At 42.4% G+C, this 17235-nt stretch overlaps 1 protein-coding gene across 6 annotated transcripts in view; it reads left to right on the forward strand.

Annotated features, from left to right (window-relative positions):
• CYFIP2 (cytoplasmic FMR1 interacting protein 2) overlaps window positions 1-17235 on the forward strand; it is a 127345-nt gene that overhangs the window by 64363 nt on the left and 45747 nt on the right. For all 6 annotated transcript variants that reach the window (XM_006863926.1, XM_006863925.1, XM_006863929.1 and 3 more), the window contains 4 exons: window positions 4099-4207; window positions 7281-7400; window positions 13242-13441; window positions 15862-15949. In XM_006863926.1, coding sequence (XP_006863988.1) covers window positions 4099-4207; window positions 7281-7400; window positions 13242-13441; window positions 15862-15949 — 517 coding nt within the window. The remainder of the gene's footprint in view (window positions 1-4098; window positions 4208-7280; window positions 7401-13241; window positions 13442-15861; window positions 15950-17235) is intronic.

Consider the following 17235-nt stretch of genomic DNA (forward strand, 5'->3'; position numbering starts at 1 on the left):
GTCATTAATGTCTAATGCATCAAATGTAAATTCAGGTGGAATATATTCAAGGTCAAATTTTGCTTCTCATGAACTTCTTTTAATTTTCTTCAAATTCAGTCTGAACTTGCATATGAGCAATTAATGGGCTGTTTCACAATTGGCCCCTGCTCTTATTTTGGTTGATATGGAGCTTTTCTACTGTCTCTTCCCACATTGTTGTCAGTTTGATTCCTATGTATTCCATCTGGTGAGGTCCATGTGTATAGTCACCTTACATGTTGTTTAAAAAATGGTATTTCCATTTAATAAGTTGTTGGTCTTGCAAAATTCTATCATGTAATCTCCAGCATAATCTCTATCACCAAGGATATATTGTCCAGCTACTGAAGCTTCCTCTTTGTTTCCAACTTCTGCATTCTGTTATTATATGCCATTGATTCCAACTATGGCATCCTCTGCACAACAGAACAAAACACTGCCCAGCCCTATGCCAACCTCACAATCATGGTTACATTTGAGCCCACTGCTGCTACCACTATGCCAGTCCATCTAATTGAAGGTTTCCCTCTTTATTCCTGACCCTCCACTTTACCAAACATGATGTCCATCCCCAGGGACTGGTCACTCCTTATAATGTGTCCAAAATGTGACACATTAGAAGTCTGGCCATCTTGACTTCTAAGGAGAATTGTGACTGCACTTCTTCCCACACAGATTTGTTTGTTCTTCTGGCAATCCATGGCGCTTGTAATAGTCTTCTCCAACACCATAACTCAGATGTATCAGTCCTTCTACAGTCTTACCATAGAAAAATTAGTTTGCATTCTAATCACCAGTAATTATGAACACATCTTGATTACATGTTTGATCAATTTCAGACTTAAGAAGCTGGTAGAATTCTTCAATTTCGTCATCACTGGCTCTAGTGATTGGTGTGTAAATTTGAATAATAATGGTATTAACTGGTCTCTCTAATAGGTGTTCAGATATTACCCTATCACAGACAGCATTGTACTTCAAGATAGATCTGAAATGTTCTTTATGCTGCTGAATACAATGTCATTCCTCTTCAATTTGTTGTTCCCCTTATAGTAAACCATATGATTGTCAGATTCCAAGTGGCCAATTCCAGCCCATTGCACCTCACTAATGCCTAAGATATGGATCTTTATGTATTCCATTTCATTTTTGACAGTTTCCAATTTTCATAGATTCATATGTCATATATTCTATGCTGAGATTATTTATTAATTGATCTTTGCAGCTGTTTCTCCTCATTTTGAGTTGTGTCTCATAAGCAAATGAACATTCCAAAAGGTTTATCTATGTTCAGATTATTAATGGATGTTTGCGACTGCTTCTCCTCATTTGAGTTGTGCCCCATCAGCAAATGAACCTCCCAAAAGCTTACTCCACTCACGTCATCTTGGTTGACTCTACTTTGAGGAGGCAACTCTTCCCCTGTTTTGAGTGCCTTCCAAACTGACGGGTTCATCTTTTGGCACTATAGCTGACAATAGTCTGCTGCCATTCATAAAGTTTTCATTATCTAACACTGTATCTGATAATGTTCCGCTACTATTGATAAGACTTTCAGTGGCTAACCATTCAGTAGTAGTCTTCCTCTCCTTGTTCTTAGTCTTTCTGAGTCTTGAAGCTTTGCTGAAACCTGTCCACCATGGGTGACCCTGCTGGTATTTAAAATACTGGTGACATAGCGTCAACATCACAAAAAACATGCAAGTCACCACACACACTACAAGTGGTTACAAGTCAGGCTACTAACCTCAAGTTTAGTAGTTCGAAACTACCAGCAGTTCCACTGGCGAAAGATAAGAATAGAAATGGTCAAGAAGCACCTCCAAATGTATACATAGGTGGTGGTTGTCGATGCCATTGAGTCAGTTCTAACTTTTAGCAGAGAGCCCTTTGGAGGAGCAGAAAGCCTTATCTTTCTTCTGCAGAACAACTAGTGGTCTCTAACTGCCGACCTTGTAGTTTGCAGTCCCATGTTTATCCTACAGAGCCCATTACATTATTCATAGTTCTTTCCCTTTTTATTGGAAATCCAAATGAACAAATCAGTAACCTAAAAAATATTTTCTTAATAAATTCTTTTCTTTCTGTAAACTGGATTTGCTTCAGTTTGCCTTAGGCAGCTAGAGCTAGTCAGATAGGGTTCAACTAGGAGTTAATATGCAAGATTTTGCAGTACACATGTTTCTGTTAATATGAGATGTGCACTAAGCAAAGTGAATGACTCTTTAGTGATGGAAAGTATAAAAAGCCTGTAATTGTACAATTACGATGCTAGGGAAAACAGAGAACACAGGGCCTTTCATAGACAGGGAAAACTGGTCTAGATTAGTGGTATCGATAGACATATATACTGCAGCCACAAACGTGAGCCACATACATCATTTTTAAAGTTTTTCATTTTTACAAAAAGGAAAATCAAACAAGTGAAATTAATTTTAATACCATACTAAACCCTACATAAAGGAGTCCTGATGGCTCTTATATTGATAAAAGCACTCAACTGCTAAACCAAAGGTCGATGGTTTGAACACACCAATGGTTCTGTGGCACAAAGACGTGGCAGTCTGCTTCTGTAAAGATTACAGCCTTGGAAACCCCATAGAGCAGTTTTACTCCGTCCTGTAGGGTTATTAGGAATCAGAATCACCTCTATGGCAACAGGGTAAGGCAGTATATCCCAAATGCTATTATTTCAGTATGTGATCAATATAAAAATTCCTCAAGAGATTTGTTGCATTATTGTGGGTTTTTTTTTTTTTCCTGTCTTCAAAACTCCAGTGTGTGTTTCACACATAAAACACATCTCCACTTGGAGTTGCCACGTCCCCAGTGCTCAGCAGACACATAGCTGGTGACATCCATATTGCTCAGCATAGAACTAGATTAATTACATCACTTCTGGAATACACCTAAGCCCTTTACTGTGGCCTCTCAGGTCCCCTAGACTAACTATACATTCATTTTGCCACCATGCTGTCCAGCCCTCCCCACTTATTATCCACACTGGTCATCGTTTCCAGATTGTTCCAGTTTATCATTCAATTCTCTGTTCAAAAAACCTCTTCAGAAAGACTTTTCTAAAACAAACTCCAAAAGATTCCGTATTATTATTTTCAGAGCATATATTATTCTGTTTGTAATCTGTAACTCAGTGTTAAAGGTGATAATAGTATACTTAACTCATAGGGTTGTATGGGTTAGGTGTTGGGCCTCCAGCCACAAAGTCAGCTGTTCAAACCTACCAGCCTCTCTGTAGAATAAAGATGAGGCTGTGTGTCTTGTAAAGATTTACAGTCTGGAAACCCTATATAGAGTTGCCATGAATCTGGATTGACTTGATGACAGAGCCTATTGGGATTTGTGTGTGTGTGTTTCTATAAATTACCTGATAAATAGTAAACACTATTTGGACTCCTAGTGTAGCGCTGTAGGATCAGCACTGGACTATATGAACCACAAGGTCAGCAGTTCAAACCCTCCAGCTGCTCCTCGGAAATCCTATACAGGGTCTCTGTGAGTCGAAGACAGCTCAACGACACTTAACAATAACTTAACAATAACAATGTGGAAGAGGACGTCATGCTTGGTAAAATGGTGCGGGATAGGGCGGTGTTTGACTCTGCTGTGCATATGGTTGCTATGAATTGGAATCGACTCCACATAATACAAACATGTTGAAAATTACTGTTGCCTGCAGCAATATCATCCCTCAACTTTCTTCTTTATTATTAGTGTTTCTTCCCTCAAATGTAAGTTCTATGGGAACAGGAACTTGGTATTCTAAACACCTAGACTGTTTCCTGAACTGTAAAAAACCCTCAATTACTTTTTGTGTGTTGAATGAATAATTCAAGAAAGCAGCTCAACTTCTGAGTCTGTCTTTAATTTAGAAACTACTTTACAGATTTGGGGGGAAATTTGAAGAACTTTGTTCCAGAACAGAAAGAATTCTATTTTACATATAGTGCTTCAGAGGTAGATCTTATGGGCTAAAACAGATGTAGCTAGGAAGTTGAGAACTTCCTGTTCTGTGTCATATTTACTGGCTTTAAATTTATGTTTTCCTTTTCTTTCTAGTGTCTTGTTGGATAAACGTTTTAGAGCTGAGTGTAAGAATTATGGCGTCATCATTCCGTACCCACCATCCAACCGCTATGAAACACTGCTGAAACAGAGACATGTTCAGGTATGGGGAACAGAAGTCACCATGGAGGTGGAATAGGCAGGAGAGAGTAGTTATGAAGTTGGCACAGAGGTAAGAAATTGGGGCTGTGTCTGTCCACCTGCATGTTGCCCTGCTGTGGGTTTCAGAGCATAAGTGAACAGCTTCAGAATCTTATATACTGTAAGGAGACAGTAGAGCTTCCTTCTGATTCAAGTTTCTGCCTTCTTGGCCCCTCTGTGGCTCCCCCTCTGGTGAGTTGTGGCCATACAGCTGAAACCCACTCTGAGTCAGGAAGGACCACTGGCTCACTGATGCAGTTCTCACCTTTCATGCAGGAGACCTGGGTTCTATTCCCATCTGTCACTGGAGGCTTGCATTTTGCTATGATGCTTAACTGGTTTCAGCAGAAGTTCCAGACTAAGACAGACTAGTAACAAATACCTGGCAGTCTAGTCCTGAAAACCCTGTGGGTCACAATGGTTCAGTGCACAATCAATCATGGAGATGACACAGGACCAGTAGCATTTTGTTCCATTGTGCATGGACCCACCAAGAGTCAGGGGATAACTTGACGGGAGCTAACAGTAACAATCATGAACAGGGCACAGATGCTGTTCTAAGTGATTGCCAAGCCTTCCCTAGTCTGCCTCAGTCTGGACAACCTTTGAAAATGAAGCACATCAGGTAAAACCCAAGGTAGAAATTATGGCTTGTTTTTGTAGAGTTGGGTTCTGTTCATATTTGTCCCCAGATACAGAGGAAATGCTACTGGGAGTGTTTTATCCCGTCTTTAAAATGTTGATATAAACCAGACAGACAAGAGAAGTGTTGCCCCAGCAGCCTTGGTGCCCTACTTCCAGAGTCCTTGTGGGCCCATGTTATGCTGCATCCTCCAGGTGCTTTTTATGTGGTCATGGTCTCTATGGGACAGAGCAGGTGACTGGGCAGGGCTTACCCTGGAAAACCTGGATATCCTCATTGCTATGAGAAAGCCAAGAGAAACAGAATCATAAGAGTCAGAAGTACACTTTCACCTCCACCAACAGCAGGAACTCACAAAGAACTTTTCCCTTCAGCCTCTCAGAAAACTTGCCATCATTTGTAGATGCAGCCAGAATTAGCCACGAGATATTATGTACTGAGAGCTTTATGTGTACACAGATGGCTATAAGGGGCCCTAGTTGGTAGAAGATTTTTCCCAAAAGGGAGGTAGAAAAGATAAAATCCTTGATAAGTAATCACTGGACACCTAGTAAAGTACAGTGCACACAGTAGATATTCAGTAAGTGTTTATTGTTATCTACGGAGCATTGGCGATAATGGTCCTATGTACCCCAGTGGAAATGATCATAGTGATATTTCCCGTGCTATAATCAGTCCTTCATCCTTTTGCTGCACACGACCATAGGCCCTGGCTGAGCAGGCTGCTGTTCCCTTCAGACTGTGAAGTGGAGCACAAGAACGATGTAGGAAAAACCTCGGGCTAGATTTAGCATGTCAGCAGAAGCACTTTGCGGGCCTGCCCAAGCCTCTTCCCACAGTCTAACTGAATCTTATTTTTCAACTTTTTCTGTTTCAAGCCTACAGGAAAGTTGAAAGTCATACAGTGAATACTCATATACTCTTCAGCCAGACTAACAGTCCCAGTCGATGCTCTGCCACGTTTGCTTTACTTGTTCTTCCTTGGGTGTATATTTTCTCTCACACATCTCTGTCCTGCATATATATCCATCATCCGTCTGTCTCCCTATTATGCTTTGATAGTTGGCATATTGCTGTGATGCTGGGAGCCATCAATATAGTTCACATGCCATTGGGGTCGCTTATGGTCGACAGGTTCCATCAGAGCTTTCGGACTGAGACAGACTAGGAAGGAGGCCTGGCAGTGAAAACACCATCAATCACAGAATGTACTCCTGTATAGTGCTAGAAGTTGAGTCATCCAGGTTGAAAGGTACTGGGAATACTCCGTGACTAGATCTGTGTTCTCCAGCATATCAGTGCAGGCAACGTTTCATCCTGTCGTATATGGGTCACCACGAGTTGGACCCAACTCAACAATGATGAACAACATGTGCAAGGAACTTCCAAAAGCTCATGGAAACATTTCATTGCATTTTGATTCCATTTTTTTCCCAGGAACCTTTTGAAGCCCCTTCATGTATGTGTGTGTGTGTGTATATATGTTGTTGCTGTTGTTGTTAGGTGCAGTCAAGCCAGTTCCAATTCTTAGTAACTGTATGTACAATGGAACAAAACACTGCCTGGGCCTGTATCATCCTCACAATTGGTGTCCTGTTTGAGTCCATTGTGACAGCCACTGAATCAATCCATCCTATTGAAGGTCTTCCTCTTTTTTTATTGACCCTCTGTTTTACCAAACATGATGTCCTTTTCCAGAGATGGGTCCCTCCTGACAGCATGTACAAAGTATGTGACACAGAGCCTCTCCATCCTCATTTGTAAGGAATGTTCTGGCTGTACTTCTTCCAAGACAGATTTATTTGTTACAAATATATATGCACTTATCCATTTACATTAACAAATGGCATGCATATATATATATGTGTGTGTGTGTGTGTGTGTATGTATATATATATATGTGTGTGTGTGTGTGTATATATATATGTGTGTGTGTGTGTATATATATATATAGTGGCTGTGTGCCGTGGAGTCAGTTCCAATTCATAGCAACCCTGTACAGGGTTCCAAGGCTGTAAATCTTTACGGGAACAGAATGCTTCATCTTTGTCCCGCGGAACAGCTGGTAGTTTCAAACTGCTGACCTTGCGGTTCGCAGCCTGATGTGTAACCAGTACGCTACCAGAGCTCATATATATATAAAATCTTATATACCTTTTCTTAACCATTTGAGAACAAGTTGACATTTACATCATTGTACTTCACTTCTAAAGACCCCAGCCTCTGTCTCATAAGAAGAGGATGTTCTCCTAAAAAACCAGTAGAATTATTTTACTTAGGAAATTTTAATACCATTTTTCATATATAGTCCCCAGTTATCCCAGCAATGTTCTTTATCATTTTAATCCAATTTTCTATCCGTGCATTAGTAACCTCTCTCTCTTCCCTACAGTTATTGGGTAGATCAATTGATTTGAATAGACTCATCACCCAGCGCATTTCTGCTGCCATGTACAAATCCCTGGACCAGGCCATCAGCCGCTTTGAGAGTGAGGACCTGACTTCCATCGTGGTGAGAGACTAGAGCTGGTGGGAGTTCTGCTCTGGATCCTGTTGGGGATCATAATGAACCTGGTACTGGGCCTGTTATGGAAAAGCAGCCCCCTCTGAATGGATCAGGAAACAAAGAGACAAGCAGAATGAGTATATTTTGCTGGCCCTTCCCCATTTCCCTGGGTGGGAAGAATTGCTTTGAAATATCTAGAGCTAGCCAACCCTCAGACACAGCTATTGTCCTTTAGGATCCTGCAGAGGAAAGCAAGTGGATGAGTGGTCCTAAGAAGCAGAGTTAGGGTGCACAGCATGGCTGGCTTCATGGGCTTGCAGTCACTCAGGTCCATGGTCAGCAGGGTCCTCCACTGGGTTTACTGCAGTGTTGCCTCCATCTTGACATTCTGGAAATGTTTAATCATTTTTTAAGAAGGGACCCCTCATTTTCATTTTGCACTTCACCCAACAAATTATGTAGCTTGTCCTGTGTACAAATAGCAATTTGAACTGACCTCCATTAATTTTAAGCATTGTTATTGAGTACTGTCAAGTTGGTTCCAACTCATAGCAACCCTGTATAGGCTTTCCGAGGAGCGACTGGTGAGCTTGAACTGCTGACCATGGGGTTCAAACTGACCTTGCAGTCCAGTGCATTAATCTGCAGCACTGAAGGAAGAGGCAATTGATGAGGCTGTAAGGCATCAAGGGTAGACATCAATGCTTTCAAAAGTGGGAGAAGGAATGCAGGAGATAGAATATAGCCTTAGAAAATCATACGGATCATTGTTGAGGGCTTGATGAGTGAGCAACATTTGAGAAGAAATAGGATACTTGAAGAGCCTCAAACTATTTCTCCCAAGATATTTGTTAACTCAAAAGGAAAAAATAGCAGTGGAGAAACCCAGCAGAAATCTCTTTAACCAAGTATCAAGATTAATATCAGTAATGAGCTATACTAATAATCTGTACCCCCTTGCACAATACTGTTCTCCAGTGTTGTTGGAAAAATGCAAATTTCAGTCAAATAATGAGAAAACAAGACACACCCAATTGAGGGGCATTCCACATCAAAAAGTGGATGTTCCTCCTTTAAAGTGTCAAGGTCATAAAAGGTAAGAAAGACTGAGAATGGTTACTGATTGGGAAAAACTAAGGAGACATAACAACTAAATACAATGTCTTATCCTGGACTGGATCCAAGAACTGAAAAAGGACATTAGTGAAAAAGTGGGTAAAATCTGAAACCTGATTGAAGTCTGGCATTCAGTTAATAAAATACTAACAACCCACTGCCATCAAGTTGATGGTAACTCACAGGGGCCCTATATGACAAGGTGGAACTGCCCCATAGACCTTGTTGTTGTTAAGTGCTGTTGAGTTGGTTCTGACCCACAGCAATCCTGCATAGGGTTTTCAAGGAGCGGCTGGTAAGCTTGAACCACCGACCTTGTGATTCAAACCAACTTTGCAGTCCAGCACATTAACCCACAGTGCCATTCCAGGACTCCATACCATAGGGCTTAAGAGACTGTACATGTTTATGGGAGCAGACAGTTTTACCTTTCTCCTGTGGAGCTGCTGGTGGATTTGAACAGTCAACCTTGTGGTTAGCAGTCCAGTACTTAACCCACTATACCATAAAACCAAAAATCACTTCCCATTGAGTTGCTTCCAACTCATAGCGACCCTGTGTCGAGTTTCCAAGGTTACAGGAATGGAAAGCCTTGTCTTTCTCCTGCAGAGTGGCTGGTAGGCTTGAACCACCAACCTTGTGGTTAGTAGTGCAGTGCCTATCCTACAGTGCCGTTGAATGGGTTCTGACCCGTAGCAGTGTTAATTCCCTAGTTTTGATGATTCTACTATGGTTATGCAAGATGGATGAAGAAGGATATGTAGGCCAACTCTGCTAGTTTTATATGTATTCTGTAAGTCTAAAATTATTTCAAAATAAAAAGATGGTGTTTTTGTTTTTTTTGTTTGTTTGTTTTTTTAAAGTGGACAAAGTGATAAAGAGAAGGTATTTAAGACCTAGGACTTTAGGATCAGAAGACTTGGGTTTTCACCTGACTCTGTCATTGAACCAGCTGTGTGACTGCACACAAGTTACTTACCTTCTCCAAGCTTGTATCCTTGTCTATAATGGGGGAAAAAATAGAAATCACCTCTTAGGGTTGTTATAAGGATGTAATGAGATATTCCAGGGGAAGAGTGTATCACAGCCTTTCAAATAAATAATTGCTTATAAAAAGAGAGAAAGAGAAACATCAAAATGCTTGGCTTTGATGAAATGCTCTCTGGGAAATTTTCCAGCAGCATTTCTTCAAAGGACTTGGCCTGACTGCCCACCTCAGCTTTGGGTCACTTCAAGAGATTCTAATATAATACAGGTTCTGCTGAGATGTAATTCGGCCACTTCTGTTTTGAGAAATAGAATTGTTCTTTGTTTACTCCAAAAGATTAGCCATGATTATCTCCACATGTTGGGATTTTTGCTTATCTGCATTTTCTAGGTGTGGCACAGTATAATAAGCACTGGACTGCTAACTGCAAGGTTGGTGATTTAAACCTACTAGCCACTCCTTGGAAACTCTATACAGAGTTGCTATGAGGCAGAACTGACTCAACAGCACTTAACAATGACAAATGATAAAGATATCTTATGGGGGGAGAAAGTGGTTTTTTTTTTTGTTTTTTTTTTAATGTGTCCATGGCCTGTTCTCACTCCTTGAAAGGCACTGAGTGTTCTTTTAGCTGAAAGAAAACATAAGTGAAAACCTTGGTTAATCAGGTAAGGCCAGCGGCTCCATGGAGTTCACACTTCCTGTGAAGCCCACACAAAGGAGACCCTAGGGAAGCTCTCTCCTTCTGAGGTCAGGATGGCCTCACTCATCTTGGCTGAGATGCTTCTGCCTGTACCAAGCAACAAACCAAGGAATGTGCTCCCTGAACCCTTCCCTTCATTGCAGAAGCTCTTTTCAGAGTGGTGGGGGATGGGACAGCTTGATTCAGAGATGGGAGAAACTATAGTGATTTGTCAGTTAGTCACCTCATTTTACACAACAGACCAAATAGATTCTGGGAGAGATCAGACCCTGAAGTTTAACACTGACAGTCTGCAGGCTGTGTTTTGTTTAGACTGCATTGTTGTTGTTGTTAAGTGTGAGTTATTGGGATGAAGTACTGAACCACAAGATCAATTTGAACTACAAGGTCTGCTGTTCAAACTCAAGAGCTTATCCTTGGAAAACCTATACAAGGTCGCTATGAGTCAGAACTGACTCAACAGCACTTAACATCATCATGACCCATTTTGCTTTACTATATTGCCCTGCTAATATAGGGGTTACGAGTTGGGCTGCAAGCCTCAAGGTCAGCAGGTCAACTCTACCAACTGCTTAGTGGGAGAAAGATGAAACTTTCTGCTCCTCTAAAAATGTATAACCTTGGAAACCCTTTACAGGGCCATTATGAGTTGGAACCAACTTGAATACACACCACCACCATTACCACCGTGTTACTATGTACCTTGGCTTTCCTAAGTGATGTAGAAAGCTGGCATCCTCTCATAAGGCTCCTAATGCACTCTCACAAGGCCTCTTGCATGCCTTGGTACACTGAGTCCCAAGTCCAACAGGTAAATGCGCTTCCCAATTCTAAGGATGAGAAACATAAGATGCAAAGCACAGATTGAATTACATCACAGAAACACACCTGAACTCCTCCTTCTTGCTTGATGGAAGAAGTAGACCTACAGTTTCAGCAGGCCCCACATCAGCAAGGCTGAGAACTCCCCTTGATCGCTCTTAAAAAAAACACTGGTATGCATTTGTGAGACTTGAAATCACACAGAACGTTAGAACAGAAATGGTTACCCTATTCCTATGCAGTCAGCTTCTCAATAACTACTCAGTAACTTCAGTGCGCCAAGGGACTGATTCATCTTGGAAAGAAACTCAGTAGTATATACTGTGTTTTATTTTTAATTTTTTTTATTTTTACCATCCCAAGCGAGTGGGTACAGTGAAGCCTGCTAGCCCCCAAGGTACAGAGGCATGAGGCAAATTCTGTAGTTCCCTCTTCATTGATTGTACTGTGCACACAGATGGGAGCTTGGTCTTCAGGCTGCTGTTGTAGAATCCTTTCCCTCCCACCCAGAGACCAGCCCTGCCCGGCTCTCCATCAGTCTCCTGTCTCAGCATAGGCCCTGTAATATCTTAGCTCCATTTTGCTGCCGGCCCTGTGATGTCTTGTCACTGTTCTCTTCTCCTTTCTTCCACTGCCAGGGAGCCAAAAGTTGATCCTTTTCTCTGTTCAGGCAGATGGCAGACCAAAGTGAAGAATTTGATGGAGTGGATTCTTCCTCATCTTCTTTTTTAATGAATGGTTGAAGTTTTTTTTTTTTTGTAATAGGAGAACTTGCAACAGATGCAGAAGTAGAGACATGAGTCCATTAGACCCACTTTTATATGTCACCCAGGCTCAACTGTCAGGGTACCGCCAATCTGGTTTGATCTCTATCCCCACTTTTATCCCCGTCCTCAGATTATTTTGAGGCAAGTCTCAGACATCATGTCATTCTAACTATAAAATTTCTAGTATGTGGCTCTGCCTCAAGGTGATTTCAAATGATCAGACTCACAGCTCTCACCCTTTATTTGTGTTCTGAGCTGCCTACAGAGGGTTCGCCTACAGCTGTCTGTCTCTGCTGGTGTATTGATTGCCTTGGGCTGCAGTAATACAGTTACGCACACTAGGTGGCTTAGACAACACGCATTTGGTCTCTCACTGTTCAGGAGGCTAGAAATCCAAAATCAAAGCATCAGCAGGGCCATGCTTTGTCTCAGACGGCTCGAGGGGAGCTTCCTAGCTTCTGACAATGACAGCAATCCTGAATGTTCCCTGGTTTGTGGCAGCATCATTCCTGTCTCTGTCACCACCTAGACACACCTTGTGTGTCTCCCCTGCGCATAAGGACACCGGCCATATTGGATTAGGGCCCACCGTCTTCAGTCTGTCTTCACCTTAATTTGGTGAGCAGACTTCCAAAAATGCATGTGAAAATAGAATTGAAAGATAATGGAATTTTTATTCAAACTTCTTGGAGCCCACCTGTATCTGCACTTGTACAGTTTAGGACTTGAACATAGGTTATTGCAAACACAATTTGCTCCTCAATAGCCAGCATACAAAACTGCTGAGATGTGTCAGAATCTCCTCTAAAAAACAGTAACTGTTAAGGTTCGTTCTAATAATACCACTTAGTATAGATGGTGGTGGTGTTAAGTGCTGTTGAGTTGGTTCCAATTCGTAGCGACCCTGTGTAGGGTTTCCAAGGCTTTCTAAAAAATCTTTGCAGGAGCAGAAAGCCTCATCTTTCTCCCATGAAGTAAGTGGCTGACGGGCTCAAACCTTCGACCTTGGGGTTCGCAGTCCAGTGCTTATCTAATAGATGCTCTGTCTAATAGATGGTAGCTCTTATTATTTTCTGAAGGGCAGAGACGCAGCCTCTAGTGATACTCAGTCACAGTATTCTTTTGCTTTACTCATGACACTGAGAGACAAGCGTTTTCCTCACCAGTATAGAAAGGGGAAAGCTTGCAATCTTTCTGGTTTAAACAGGGATTTGTACATAGTCTGTGGTCTCCCTCCCAGGCCAGACATGTAGTATAGTCTGTCAATTCCTGCCACTTCTGACAAGAAGGGAACACTGTGACATGTCAGTGTGAGGGTCCTGGTCCCCATGTATGCAGTGAAGAATTCCAGGGGCTCTCACGGTGCCTGAAAGGGGGTCCCTACAGTAAGGAGTTGTGTACGTGTGAGGTTGCTGCCTCAGAGCTCAGCAGCCGCATGTCTCTCTGGCCAGGAGTTGGAGTGGCTGCTGGAGATCAACAGGCTCACACACCGCCTGCTGTGTAAGCACATGACCTTGGACAACTTCGACGCCATGTTCCGGGAGGCCAATCACAACGTGTCTGCCCCCTATGGCCGCATCACCCTGCATGTCTTCTGGGAACTGAACTTCGACTTTCTTCCCAACTACTGCTACAATGGGTCCACCAATCGGTAAGGGATTCTCTGGGCAAATGGGGCTGGGGCAGCAGGTCACAGGAACAGCCACCAGCCTCTTCCAAACGAGGCCAGCACACATCAGTTCATTTCTGTCACTTCTGCTTAGTGCAGGCTCTGTGCTGGAGGCTGGAGATGCCACAGTGAGCAAGCAGACGCCTTTCTCCTCTGGGAGCCTTCAGGCTAGAGGAGGATGTCCATGATCAAACAGTTACATGATGGATGTCACAAACAGTGAACAAGGAGATGAAGAAAGACCCACAGATCCATGAGGGGGTGACAGGGTCACCTGTTCCAGTCCAGGAAGGTGACACAGGCCTCAGGAAGGCCTCTCTGAGGAAGTAATGCTTGAGTTGAGAGGCAAAGGATGAGTAGGAATAAATAAAGCAAAGTGGCAAAGTATCTAAGAGACTAGAAGGGTGAAGCTAGTGGGGTGGGGTATGAGGCCATGAAAGATAAGTCAGGATACAGAAGCACACAGGAGGTAGACTGGAACGACTTTTTAGGTCTTGTCAGGATCAGGCCTTGGGAGAGTTCGAGGCTGGAAAGTGATTGTACTTTTATAAGGGCACACAGGTATTTGAACCCATTTGTATAAAACAGGCATACATTTACACAGCATACCTACACATGACAGAGGGCCAGACACTGGATGTGGTGGTTATGTGCTGTGGAGTCGGTTCTGACTCATAGCGAACCTGAATAGGGTTTTCAAGGCTGTAAATCTTTACGGGAGCAGAAAGCCTCATCTTTCTCCCTCAGAGCCACTGGTAGTTTCAAACTGCTAACCGCAAGATTAGCTGCCTAATTCGTGGCCACTAAATTGAAGCCATTCTTTTTTTCACATTTTTATTGTGAACTGAATGATAGTTTATGTGAGAGACCATCGGTTTTACACTCATTGCTTCATTGCAATGATTACAGTCTCCATAGAGGCGATTCGTAATCTCTCCATATTCCCACAGAGGCTCAGACCTGGTTGAAGAGGTGAGATATTTACACAGGGACATAAAGCCGTTGCTGTAGAGTTGGCTCCAACACATGGCCACCCCATGTGTGTCAGTAGAACTACGTTCCATAGGGTTTGTAGGGACTTATTTTTCGTTATCTTTTTTAAAAACTTTTTGGGGCTTATTTTTCAAGGTAGATCATCACACCTTTTTCCCAAGGCACCTCTGGGTGTACTGAAACCTTTATCCTTTGGGTTAGCATTTTAGCATGTTTGTTAACCATTTGCACACACTTGTAAGTACTTTCTATATCCTTAGGGGTCAGTGTTACATGAGTATGTATTAAATGGATGGGAATGTGTGGAAGGAATCCGCAAAGGCTCCTGAATCCACAAATCCACACATTGAACAAGCAGACTTCTGGTTCTCCAAAGATTTGAAACATTTAACCTTCTTGAGCAGAGTTTGGTAAATGATAACCCATAGGCTACATCCAGTTTACCAACAGTGTTTGTACAACCCATGAACTAAGAATGACTTTGACGTTTTCAATGGTTGAGGCGGGGGTGGGGGTGGGGGAATGTCCAAAGGAGAGTAATAGGTGCCAAGTGAAAATTGCTTGCAACTTATAAAGCTTATTGGAACACAACCAGGTTTGTTTGTTTATATATTTTCTGTGGCTACTTTTTTTGTAAATATGTCAGAAATGAGTAGTTGCAACAGAAGCTATATGACCTGCAGAGCCTAAAATATTTACCGTATGGACCTTTGCAGAAGTTTTCTGGTCCCTTCTCTTGACAAATCAAGCTGAAGATGATGGAATGGAGTTCTGAAGAAGAGCCAGTTTCAAACCCAGCCTATTTTCCTTCTGAGTAGTCAGAAGCCCCAAGTTTAACCTATAAATCTGGACCATAGTTTTCCCATCTATGGAAACGATGCAGTAGTTGGATGAGATGATGTCAGAAGAGTGCATTACCTTTATGGTGGTGGTTGTGTGCCATTGAGTCAGTGCTGACTCATAGCCACCCTATCTAGGGCTTCCTGTGATACTGGTATGGCACCGTAGGATAAGCACTTGACCAAAAGGTCGGTTTAAACCACAAGGTTGGTTTTAAACTCACCAACTGTTCTTTGGAAATGCTATACAGGGTTGCTATGAGTTGGAGGCAACTCAACAACACTTAACAACAATAACATAGGATTTCCGAGGCTATAAATCTTGATGGGAGCAGGAAGCCTCATCTTTCTCCAATTGAGCCACTGGAAGATTCGAACAACTGACCTTGCTTGTGGTTAGCAGCCCAGCTCATAATGCACTTTGCTACCAGGGCTCCTTTGTACTTTAATAGGCAGCCACTTAAGAAATGGTGGGTGCTGTTGCATCAGTGTGACTCTTCACATGGCCAAGAAGTGCTCCCATTCCCTCATGTCCACTTAACTTCTGCCTCATCTCTTCTCTTCTACCAGTTTTGTCCGAACTGCCATTCCTTTCACCCAAGAACCACAAAGAGATAAACCTGCTAACGTCCAACCTTATTACCTCTATGGATCCAAGGTGAGTAGTCCTTCTATGCCCTCCCTGTAAGTGGGTTAGTGAGAGAAAGCAAATGGAAAAGTGTTTTCTGAATCAGAAAAGCAAGAAGGTGTGGAGACAAAGAGGCAGCAGTGAGACCCAGGCAGAAAGAATTCTGAGTTATATTCACCTTTATTGGTTCACAGCGAGCAGGGATGGGTGAACACAGAACTAGCAGGGCAAGAAACTGGGCAGGAACAGTGAGGCTAGGACTTTACCAGATAGGTCTGTGGGCCTTCTCATCTCGGCTTCCTTTCTCCTCGTATTTTCTAGTTGACTCACTGCAGTGTCATCTTGGGGTGTTGGGTGTTGAGCTCTATAGAGATAGGGATCTGAAGACAAGAAGAGGTTGGGAAGGTGGAGCTTTGAAGGAAATTCGGGATGGCTGGAGACAGAGCTGAGCCTCTTTGCTGTTCCTGCTCATATATAGACATCCTGGATGTAAGGAAACCCTCTCAAACAGTGTCCCTATTTTAGAGTAATCACTCTGGGCATTCATTAAACAGACGTTCATTACGCACCCACAGAATGCCAGATTCTACATGCTGGAGATATACCAGGGATCAAAACAGACAATCTCTGTCCTCCACCATTTCATTTCCACAGCCATGGGAGGGGAACAGTGTTCACAAATGCTCACCAACACTAAGTATGTAGGATATTCATTCTTATCATGGGACATACATGGGGTGAAAAAGAATGCCTCTGAAAGGGCTAAAGAGATCTATAAAAACAATGCCAGCATTTTCTTTGCAGTGGAATACAAATGGCCATCCTTGAGACTATTCTCAAAAAAAAAAAAAAAAAAAAAGCACACGTGGATTTAGAAAAGGAACTGGCAGTGTAATTATGACCATATATTTTTTTTAATTTCTCCTCTAGGTTGGGGAGTCCTTGCTTTGGAAATGTGATTAACCAAGATGAGTTCCCAACAGTTGGGCCCAAAGATGGGGTTAGGAGATCTTCTGGCATTCCTGGGTCTTCTCCAGCAAGGCCAGTCTGGTCCTCACAATGTTCTCAAAGCAAGGAAAGGTTGCGGGAGGTTCACAGACGTGGAAGTAAAGAATACTTACTCACTGTGATCTTTCAAACCATGTTTTGGCGCTACTATCTTTAATTCCTCTCCAACACTTGCCTATATTCATTTTAATCAAAGCTAAGAGAGGGCCTCAAGCCCCAAGCCTTTGGCAGGGAACAGAATCTAAACTGAACTTAACTAGTATTTATTTTTGTGATATTTATTCCTATAGCTTTTCCCTTCTATTTAT

Source organism: Chrysochloris asiatica, unplaced genomic scaffold (genome assembly GCF_000296735.1).
Source record: "Chrysochloris asiatica unplaced genomic scaffold, ChrAsi1.0 scaffold00057, whole genome shotgun sequence".
Taxonomy (NCBI): Eukaryota; Metazoa; Chordata; class Mammalia; order Afrosoricida; family Chrysochloridae; genus Chrysochloris; species Chrysochloris asiatica.